The following is an 11,760-nucleotide window of genomic DNA, read 5'->3' as shown; positions in this document are numbered from 1 at the left end:
TCTAGAGATTCGGTTCCACCGCTGACTGCTCTCTCTCTCTGTTGCCAGTTTGTCAACAATACCAGTTATACCAGTCATCTCTATTCTTATCAGCCTAGAGGGCCCTTTGAATCTCTCTCTCTTCCTCTCTGTCGCTGTGTGTGTGTGTGTCTCTCTCTCTCTCTCTCTCTCTCTCTCTCTCTCTCTCTCTCTGAGCCGGGGCCCTCAGGTGAGGGTCCCCGGGGGGTCTCGAGGGGACTATAGTGGCAGGCGGATGTGCATGGCGCTGCTGTTGGGCCGGGCAGCGATGATGTAGATGGCGCTCTCCTTCAGGAAGTCTGCCCAGGTCACCGACCTGGTGGACACACAGGAGGGGGGGTTGGTCCGTCTCTCTGCTCTGCCTGGCTGTTTGTCTCTCTGTCCCTCTTCTGTCTGTCGGTTTGTCTGTCAGTCTGTCTCTGTGTTGATCTGTCTGTCTGTCTGCCTGTTGATCTGTCTGTCTGTCTTTCTGCCTGTTGATCTGTTGGTCTCTCTGCCTGCCTGTTGATCTGTCTGACTGTCTGCCTGTTGATCTGTCTGTCTCTCTGTCTGCTTGTTGATCTGTCTGCCTGTTGATCTGTCTGTCTGTCTCCCTGCCTGTTGATCTGTTGGTCTCTCTGCCTGCCTGTTGATCTGTCTGACTGTCTGCCTGTTAATCTGTCTGTCTATCTCCCTGTCTTTCTGTCTGTCTGTTAATCTGTCTGTCTATCTGCCTGTTAGTTTGTCTGTCTGCCAGTTTATTTATTGTCTGTTTGTCTGTGTGAGTGTATTTCTGTCCACATGGTTGTATGTTATGTGAGTGTCCACCCATTTTTAAATGGCTTGCCTTGACATGGCTCACACCTGGTGGTGAAACTGAATCTGAATTAGTACACATTCATTAATACAGTAAGGACTCTGAAAGATGTCTCACAGGAGGTTAATTTTAGACAAAAAGTTGGTAATGGGACTTATAATAGTCCTATGGCCCATACACCTCACTAGCTAATGAAGGCTATGCTAATGTATCTACTGATAACAGATGAGTGCATGTGCTCACACACACATGGGAAAACAGGATTTCATGTAGAAAACAGACCTGCTGTCATCAGCCTTGCTCCTCTCGCTAGCTGAGCTGGCCGGGCTGCTCTCACACATGGCCCCCACGTGGCTGATACTAAACGCACACACACACACACACACACACACACACACACACACACACACACACACACACACACACACACACACACACACACACACACACACACACAGGTATTCACACATGCACAGACACAAACAAACACATACACATACAAAAACGCACGCACGCGCACGCACACACACACACACACACACAAACACACACGCACACCACACCCACGCACATAGAGAGAGGTAAACATAAACAAAACACAGTATAGTTTGGTACATTCCTCTCTTTGCACTGAAAGGATTTCTTCTCTGAGAGCCGATTTGCAAACAGGGCAAAATCAATATCCATTTTTCTCAGGGGATGAACGTTGGGGCCGTAAGGACATGAATATTTCATCTTTCCCGTCTGGAGCGAAGGTCTGAGTAATTATCGCATGCCAGCTGTATACAAAAAACTATTTGAATCATAAGTCTGTAGATGGTGTGTTTATCATTTATTGTCCTTATAAGGTAGCTGAGTATTCAGTGGCCTCATAAAGTAGGTGACTATTTACAATCCTGTTTTTAATTGAGTGTTTAGTTTCCTGATAAGGAAATCAAGTGCTAAGTTTCCTTACTAGGGTTAGTGTCCTTTTAAGACTGCTCAGTATTTAGCGTCCTTATAAGACCAGCACGAGTGAAGGGTCTTTAGTGGGCTGCTGGGTGTGTCCAGTCCTCACACAGTAACAGAGCGCTGTCGGCCTCACCGCCAAGAGGTCCCGTAAAACATTGCAATCATGCACGGCGTAACGAGACCTAATCAGTTGAAGGACCCTCGCACTTAAACATGGGCGTCCCTCTCCCATTAATGCCTGCAGCGCTTTTTGGATGGCCACATTTTTTTCTTAACACACACACACACTCGGTTCTGCTCTTCACACACTGAGACCCCTTCAGCTACCGGGAGGAAAAAAACATCACCGATTATTTTGGGTTCATTGTGAAGGTAAGAAAGACACACATTGAGGGGTGAGAGAAGTGGAGTGGAGGGAGAGGGGGGAGGATAGTGGGGGAGAACTAGCGTGTTGGAGGGAGGGAATAAGGAGGCAAGCTGAGGCACACTCACCCACAATTCAGAGCAGAGCTCAGCATGAGTCTGTTGGCCAATGAGAACATGTGAGAACAGGTGAGATTGAGGGATGTCATATTTGATGGCGAAGCAGATGGGATGGGATGAAAAAGCATTTTACACAACAATCAAATGTAAAACACACACAAACACACACAGGAAGGAAAACACACAAAGCATGGAGACACACACTAGCACATTACATAGAAGCAGATAATGCTTTAAGAGGTATTCCTTTTTTTTATCATTTCATTATCACGGCTGGGAAGAAAATCTAATTTGATGCTAGTAATCTCTTGTTAGTAGTCACCGAGACAGAATGATACTCCTGGGAATACACACCAGGCTGCAGCTTTCTCTAGCTCCTTTAACAAGGTGCTGTGAAATATCTCATTAGATCAGTGTCTGGTCACACAGTATACACTTATTTTCTGTCTAACCCACCACCCCTTTGAATTTCTTTCTTTCTTTATTTTTCCTCTTCATTTCTGTATTTCATTCTTTCTTTACCTAATCATATTTCTTTCCTATACATCTCAGTTTCTTTCTTTACAAATAGATATGTCTCATTAAAGCACAGTGAAGGCTTCTTTCTTTCTTTCTTTCTTTCTTTCTTTCTTTCTTTCTTTCCTTTAACAGGAGAACAGCCATCCAATGAAAGCAGTGCTTGGCGCTCCTCATCGGGCTGTTGGTTATTCTCAGGCCCTTCTGACAGATAAAGGTAAAGGTAAGCCTTGTTCTTTTCAAAGCTAGGTTAGGCAATTTATGATGATGATGATGATGATGATGGCTTTTCTTCCTGTCTACCTACCTACCTGTCTTCCTGAACACACTCTCCCTGTGCACTTATTGCGCATTCCACATAGCTAGGCGGACCTATTGTTAAAGCTAGGGAGCCAGGCATGTGTTATTTATATTATCATTTAGGGCATTTAGCAGACGCTTTTATCCAAAGCAACTTATAAAAGTACATTTGACAGATATGTTATGAGAGAGTGGGTATGGAGAGAGGCCCGAAGGGAGGGGTGGGAATTATTTGTTGGATACTTTTAAAATCCAGCTTACTCTCTCCAAATCAACTTCCCTACCCTTAATTACACAAGATCGTAGTCACAGGGATTGTCTTTACTTCTCTGTTATGCTTGGTCACAAACATAAATGGATACATCAGGAAACAACAAGACTTTGGTATCTCGATAAGATGTTTAGTCTGATCGGCACTCCTCAGAATCTCATAAAAACTCTGACATTTGAATGTCAAACCATTGTACTACTCCAAGTATATTAATACTCATGAGATACCGACACTGAATCAATATTCACGGTCCAACCTTATAATACCATTGCGATGAACATCAGGAGAGGGGCAATGGAATTTAAATGAGGCTTGATTTGCATTGAAGAATAATAAACATTGTGATTCAGCTGGTTTGTGGCGCTGACCCTGGGAGTTTGAGATACATTTTGTTGTCAACTCTGGTGCCAAACTGTTTGTGATTTCACTGTTGCTTTTTGAGGTATCACATTTCTGTTTATGGGGTGTCAATTTCACAGAACTTCCTGGATATAGAGATAGCAAGTTTACATTGGTCAAAACTGAGAATTTGTCCAATTCTAAACTTGCCACATTTTGTTCACAGGGTATACAATTATATGTTCCCTGACTTTTACACTAAATATCCCTGAAATCTGTACTGCTATCCTCCAAAACATATTCTCTCGCTCCTTTAACAAGGTGCTGTAAAAGACCACATTAGATCGGTGTCTGGTCACACACAGTATACAATTATTTCCTGCACCCTCCCCCCACCCCTTGAATTTCTTTCATTATTTTGTTCTTTCTTTTCCCTCTTTCTTTATGTCTTTCATTCTTTCTTTACCTAATCGTCGTTCTTTCCTATTCATTTCAGTTTCTTTATTTTCAGAGTAATATATCTTATTAGAGAATAGTAAAGGCTTCTTTCTTTCTTTCCTTTAACAGGAGAGCAGCCATCCATCAGACCTCGGTCAGACCTCTAACTGAGGTCTGATGTTAGCAAGGGTTCCCCGGGCGCCCGGGGAACCCTTGCTAACATCAGACCTCGGTTAGAGGTCTGACCGAGGTCTGATGTTAGCAAGGGTTCCCTGGGCACCCGGGCCGCCTTGGCTCACCTGACGTTGCAGGACTGGCTCTCCTTGTTGAGCTTGTGGAACCAGGAGGGCTGGGCCTGGCGGCTCTCCCCTCCCGTGATCAGGCCGTCCTTGTCCAGGTCCAGGCCCAGGAACAGGGTGCGTGCCCGGTCCCTCTCCTTGGAGCTCAGCAGACGCACCATCGAGTTCTGGGGAGCCACGACATCAGGAAGGTTTTAATGTTCCTACTTGTACATGGCGGCTTCACCTGACTGTGTACTGGCCATCACTTCTTCTGAATCACGGCTTTGGCTTCACATGACTTAAAGCGTAATTTATTTTTTTGCTCATAAATGATGTTGTGGAACGTTCCAGAACATTGGTCTATGTCTGCCTGTGGGCGACTTGGAAAACACAATTCATGTTATAAAACATTCCCAATGGGGAATTACCGCTAACAATATTAATGAATTAGTAATGTTGTCAGGCCCACAATATGGTTCATACATATACCTGTTTTCTTATCATTCTCAAGTTTGTTCAACACATGCCATAGACAACATTATCAAGTCAACTTCATGACTCCAATGCTCATCTCATCCCCATTACACATCACCCGTAACAGATTTCATGGATTTGGCAGACGCTTTTATCCATAGCAACTTACGACCATTAATTCACACACCGACAGCGGAGACTCGTCAGGAGCAGTGAATGTGAGGTGTCTTGCTCAGAGGCAGCTCGACACTCTAGGAGGAGCTGGGGATCGAACTAGCAACCTTCCGGTTCCCAGCCAACCCGCTCTACCTCCTGAGCTACTGCCGCCCTCACTCACACATACACTCGTTACCCGACATGCACGTCACACACAGAATACCTCGGTGCGGAGCTTCCGGAGTACCGACATGGACTCGAAGTACAGGAAGTCGGACCACTCGATGTTGCCCTTCTTTTCGGGGTCCATGGCGGCGAACTGGCCCAGCACATCCTCCTCCTGCTCGTCCGTCAGGTCCTTCTCATACTGCTGCTTTGACATGAAGTGGCGGTACTGCAGCAGCTCGTCAGACACCAGGCACGACTCTGCGACCCCGCCCACACAAAGCCCCGTTAGTGCCCTAGGGTTTACAGGGCCCCTATAGTTGTTTACATCACACATTCATACACCTACGGCGGAGTCAACCAAGCGAGGCAGACAGCCAGCTTATCAGGAGCAGTCAGGGTTAGGCGTTTTGCTCAGGAACACCTCGACACTCAGCTAGGAGGAGCCAGGGATTGAACTGGCAATCTTTCGGATACCAGGGAACCCGCTCTACCTCCTGAGCTACTGTCGCCCATCACAAGTACGGGTCGACGGGGTTAGCAAGGGGTGTAATTTATGGGAGAAACTCCCACTTGTGATGTCACAAACGGTTATCTACTGAAGTGGGGTGTAATGTTTAATCAACCACCCGCATGGTGATTAAATAAGGTGTGTATTACTTGTTTTATTTCTTACAAAGACAAAGACGAAAAAGTCTGAGAATCCCTCCCATTCAGAATGCATGGGTTTACATTTTGGACTGTGTAGCACGAAAAAAAGTCTGACAATCGTGGACACGAATCAACAGGTACATTTTCATGAGCATGAGCACGAAGTCGCTTCATACCGGGTTGCACTATCATGCATCCGTGGACACGCCCACTTGTGATTTGAAACACGGGTAGATCTTGTAATAGCTTGTAATGGCTGAGCATCACACCTGAAAATTGGGCCACCTTAACACATTGTTCTTTCTATATAAGGCAAGAAAAGCAAACCAACAGACCATTGATCGTCCTGCTATCTGGCCAGCAGTGTAATATACAACATTGGCTCGAGCCTCTGGAGGGACAAAAGCATTCAATACTCATTGATTCAGATAAGGACTACATTACAGTAGTGCCTTCTTAGCACTGCAAGATCCGCAAAAGATTTCCCTGTGAAATGAATGAATCAATTGGTGATCGAGAAAGTCTAGTCCCTTTCTAGGGCAACAGAGGAAATGTGGCGGCGATTTCTAAAAGGTACTTCTGAACACTGAATCGAAAAGCATCGTCGCCACTGGAAAGGGTTATCGAGACATCATGTGATCCTTGAAGCTGAGAAAAGACGTCACCCATTGCACTGGAGTGTGTGATTCCCTCCTGCTAGTAAGCAGGTGCGGGGGGGGGACTTAGCGTCAGTAGCCAAAAGTGCTGGCAGCACCTGGCAGACAGAAAGTGAGTGTTATTACCTGCCCCCCTCCAGCAGTCAGACTCTTAACTCACACCTGTCACTTAAGTGAGCCAATCACAAGGCAGGCAGGAACTCACGCAGGTGGGAACGTCTCTAAGTAACATTTAGGAAGGCACATTATTGGCACCTCGTTAGAAACACGGTCGCAGGTGGATGCGGTTGATTGCGCTCGGCAGCACATTATGAAAACACGTTCGCCGTCTTTGAGCGCATTTCTCACTCGAGTTCAAACTGCTCCGTCCTGGCTTCTAGTTGTTCACCCCTCAGCAGACACCCCTTCATCCAAAGACACTTCCAGTGCACTGCAGCAAGCACAAGTTTGAGGCAGTTTGATCAAGGATACCTACTGGTAGACTGAAGAGATTCAAACCCAGAACCTTTTGGTTGGGTCCAGCCTGGCCTGAACAATCATGTGACATGTAGAGGGTGCCAGACTAAAGGCGGTGAGCCAACATGGATGCTGTAGGAGCCTCAATCCATGCCAGCTTTGTATCTCAAAGCATCGGTATGCTGAGCAGTGCACCCAGATATCCCTATACAACGAATAATCAATCTGATCACTAGACTCGGTGCTAACGTCTCTTTATTCATCTTTTGCAACCATTGCATCCTAGGTCTTGGACACTCCACACACATTCTCAACACAATACACATCAATGAGAGAGACTCAAACACAAGACTCAAAACATCAATCGACCAGTAATCCACAACGATACACAAATGAAGAGGTCTCTTGACGGATTCAAATTTCCCCGGGATCAATAATGAAATCGGAGTCTAAATCTTTAACTCCAGCATTTGGACTATACTCCGTTGACAAATAGCCCCGTACACAATGTGGCAGGTGTAAACCGCTTCGGGTGGAAGGGAGGTTGGGTGGGTGGTACTCACCAGGGATGATCTTGCACTGCTTGAAGGTCTCCACTAGGCTGTACATCTCCTCCTCCGTCAGCAGGAGGTTGACGTTATCCTGGAGAAAGATAGATGGAGGTAGGAGGGAAGGGTTTAACAGGGGGCCGTGTGAAGCAGTGGTTCCCAACTGATGGGTCGCGGCCTTCTAGTGGACTAAAAGAAGGGATTATTCAACAATTGATGTTTGTTTGGCTTAAAAAATAATGTTGATGGTATTTTGTGATCAAATACATCATTGCTGGGATATTTATAGGCACACATAGTGCCCAAGTAACCTAGTATGGCTTGTTTTGATACATGGTTTTTAAACACCGTATTGTTGGTCGGCCGTGGGCCACTTAAGCGGGCGTCAAGTGAAAGCAGGTTGTGATCCCCTGACATAAAGGGCCGTACACATCGCTCTCTCCGTGAGGAAGTGGCTTCAAAGGCCCGCAAGATGACGACTTGTTCACTTTAACGTTCAATAATTGAGCGTACTCTAATCTCCGGCAGGAAACCACTCATAGCGGATTAGGCGCCTCCCTCGCCTCCTCTTTTCCACCAATTTTCCCGCTGCGTGTCTCCTGCTCAGGGCTGTTAGGCTGCCTCACTGTGAGCTGCTATTGATGGCTCTGTAATGGATCACAATGTGGATTGGATTCTAATATTAGAGAGAGAGATGAGTGTTTGTTTCGCTCAATTATCCTGCATGTGTTTATAGGTTTCAAGAGGCCTCATATAGGGGAGAGTCTGAAGACAGTTAAGAGACATTTGAAGAACTGAGTAGTAATAAACAACTTATCAGACTAACTCAGTTGAATAAGAACTGTTTGCGCCAGAGACAAATTGTCTCTGTGGTCATTTATTGACTTATCCCTCTGAAAGATCTCTCTTTATTTCTTTTCAAGGATTACTTTACGAATGAGTGTTCCCAATAGATTGGTAACAGCAGCACCACTTTATCAGAGTCTCGCTGGAGATAAGTTAAATTGAAACTAAAGCTGACTGAGAGTCAGCCTACTGCTGGCCCCTCCTGTGTTTTTCCGGGCAGAAAACAACACTTTGATTTTGCCGGCAACTCGACAGACGACTCAGGCTTCCTCTCTATAATTATCGAGCTGACAGGACGCCAGGCTGGGCTCAGGGAGCAGAGAGTACAAGGGTCCTTGATTTGCGGTGCTGCTGTTGCTGTTAAAGTTACAGGCGATCAGTCTTTGTCATCATACATGTACACAATTACTGCTAACCATACATTAACACATCAAATGCCGCATCGGCGCACACGCGTGATGGCTATGAAGTCTGAAGGTTGTGATTGGTCGGATCACTTGTCGGTTTACTTGTATTACTCTGAAGAAGCTGAGGCGCCCCGATCGATCCAGATGCCACACCAACACTTTAACGCGCTGCTTCTGGTCGCCCTGCAGAAGGGTCTGGAGAAGAGCAATACATTTCTTTCTAGTTTCAATACGTTTTTGCGAGAGCCAATCAACATGCTGGCTTTACCCCCTGGCGCACTATTGGCTGGTTTAACACAATGACGATGGCAAGCAGCCAATTGCGTCATTTGAACTAGGCCCATTGATCACACCTCTTGTTCTGAAGAAAATGACAGCAGCTTCCCCAGACCAACGTGCAATCTACGATTGAGCTTGGTCTAACTATAGCCAGGCTAGGCACTGCTGCTGGCGCAAGTGATGGAGCTTCAAACGAAGCTTCACAAAAAATAACCCGCCACTATGTCCTCAAGCCTATCGAAACATTGAGACAAACAATAAATGAACCAAAGGTGTATAATTGGAAAGGTCTATTAATTAGCCAAATATGAAACGCTACCTCCATGCTGTGTAGAAGCATTTTGCCCAATTATACTAGATATAGGGGCTTCATACTAGATATAAAAAAATATATATAATATTTGCCCCCCTGTCAGTAACTCTTGCCACCTCTTTGTCACCCCATGTACAATTTTCTAGATCTCATCTGCCACTGGTTTGGAAACAGACGTGTTTAGTATTCCTGCTGCAGCTTCTCTGCACTTCATTTTGTTTTTTTATTAGAAAGTTGCATCCGTACTGATGATGTGGTGTTTAGAAGCTACAGGGGACGTGAAGTGTTTTTGTTTTAAAGACAGGAATTGTTAGGTTTATAGTGCGTTTTATCCAAAGTGACTGGTGAGTGATTTGGTTTTCAGATCACCTCAAGCAAGTCAGTGAGATACCTTAATTGTTCAAATCAAATTGAAACACGTAGCATCTGTGTTTGTGGATAGGCATGCATGCTCCAGCCTCCAGCTGTGGCACAGATGCACAACCGAGGCCTGATTATGTCTTCAACCCCCACAGGTCTTATGAAGATTGGCTCATTCATATTACATGCACCCTGGCCGGGATTTCTTTCCTTCCTATTATCATTGTTGACGATGATTATTGCCCTTGTGGTTGCAGTTGTTCCAAGATGTATTACTATACACTATATATATATATATATATATATATATATATATATATATATACACTTCAATTCAAAAACACATTTATTCAACAGATTTCAGCTGTGCTAACATAACTGCACAAGGGTTTCTAATCGTCATTTAGCCTTTTAACACAATTAGCTAAACAATGTCCCAGTAGAACACAGGAAGGATCGTTGCTGGAAATGGGCCTTTGTACACTTACTTGAATATTCCATTAAAAATCAGCCGTTTCCAGAATATCCATTAAAAACAAAAAAATAAGGACATATTTAAGTGTTCCCAAACTTTGAAACAGGGGGATATGTCTTAAGATGTACTTGATTAATTTCCCGTCTGAAAATTAAAGGAGTCAATCTCATATTATATCCTATTTTGTTCATTAAAAGACACTTTAATCCAAATTGAGGACATTAAGGAGCAGTGTGTGCTTGTACCGCAGGGCTCCGCCACGCACGCCATCGGTTATCCAGGGCGAGGGCGAGACACACTGCACCGTACACAATGCCCCGCTCAACATGCCGTGGTACACCAAGACGCGGCTGAATGCGCCGGAGACGCCTCATTAGACACACATTGTACTGTAACGACTCAGGACGAAATGGCTTCCTGCTGTTGCTAGGTGACCATTGAGCATCCTTGAGAGGGCTCACATCTGTTGTGGAGGTCTTAGAACATGGCGGAAGACCAGCCGGCTCGCTGGCTCGACGCCATGGCCCCGTGGGGGAGACGCGTCGTATAGCGACAGGCGCAGGTTCAAGACTGAGCAGTTCCTGCGGTCCTATGCTACACGTCATTACCTCTATACTACAGTTCAGCTTTCTGTAGCTCCCTCCGGTCCATGAAGCCACAAACACCTTCTATGCAACCAGATTATATCTATAAACTGAATACATCTTGTTTATAGTTTGCTGCATCACAGCACCTTTATTATGCCTTTAATCCCAGTGATGTATATATGAATGCAACCCCTGCTCCTTAAAGGCACTATTTGTTGGACATTTACATGCATAAAGAACCAACCGGGGGGCTGGTTTTGCCGTAAACAAGATGTAGAAGAATGTGACGTCTCAACCCAGATAATGGCAAAAATGTACTGTTGATTTGTATATTTCAGAATATTCTCCCATTTTTTGTTCATACCTAATATTTATCTATTATTAAAACCAACATTAGTTTAGGAGTTATTGCCTCAACCCAGCGAACTCTCACATAGGCTGCAGTTCATTACCCGGCCGAAGGGTTCAGTAATGAGAAGGAGTTGGTATTCTTACACAAAGAACCTTGATTAACATGAGCCTTCAACAAAAAAGCAAAAGTAAAGGAATCTGTTTTGATCAAGCTGAAATGGCTTGATGACCCTTTTCAGTAGCATTCTGCATGGCTTGTACGAAACAAAACTACACAACACAAGACCATCACATTTTACATTCCCTACTCCCTACGCATCTTCAAAGAAGCTTCAACGTGTAACTGATTTCTAAATGACTCGATAGTAAATTCCTGCATAGTCCATTGCTGACCCAACATCAAACACCACATGCCTCCCTCAGCTACACCCCCGGCCCGAAGCGGTGGTGGGCCGCCGAGCGGTGAAGGGGTTAAGCCATACGGGGCTGTGTCTGTGCTCAAGCCGCTGAACGCTCCAACACAGAGCATCCTTTGTCTGTGTGCCAGCAGCACCCTCACCCTCGGCCAAGTCTGTAGGGGGGGTGCCCATGACCCACGGCCCACTACCCACTGCCCACTCTGAGTCCCGCCTCGCTGGCTCAC

The 11,760-nt window shown here is 45.4% G+C and overlaps 1 protein-coding gene across 1 annotated transcript in view; it reads right to left on the bottom strand.

Annotated features, from left to right (window-relative positions):
• Positions 1 to 237: 237 nt before the first annotated feature.
• The window catches only part of phf24 (PHD finger protein 24), a gene marked incomplete at both ends in the record, with an annotated part of 18,216 nt that continues 6,693 nt past the window's right edge, over positions 238 to 11,760 (bottom strand). Inside the window, 6 exons of the mRNA XM_079755724.1 lie at positions 238 to 334; positions 1,097 to 1,174; positions 2,258 to 2,287; positions 4,412 to 4,578; positions 5,247 to 5,449; positions 7,515 to 7,593. Of these exons, the coding sequence (XP_079611850.1) occupies positions 238 to 334; positions 1,097 to 1,174; positions 2,258 to 2,287; positions 4,412 to 4,578; positions 5,247 to 5,449; positions 7,515 to 7,593 (654 nt within the window). The remainder of the gene's footprint in view (positions 335 to 1,096; positions 1,175 to 2,257; positions 2,288 to 4,411; positions 4,579 to 5,246; positions 5,450 to 7,514; positions 7,594 to 11,760) is intronic.

This window comes from Pollachius pollachius, assembly GCF_949987615.1.
Source record: "Pollachius pollachius genome assembly, chromosome: 18".
In the NCBI taxonomy this organism is placed as follows: Eukaryota; Metazoa; Chordata; class Actinopteri; order Gadiformes; family Gadidae; genus Pollachius; species Pollachius pollachius.
Note: the sequence above shows the minus strand (reverse complement) of the source record. Positions and strands in the feature narration are given on the sequence as shown.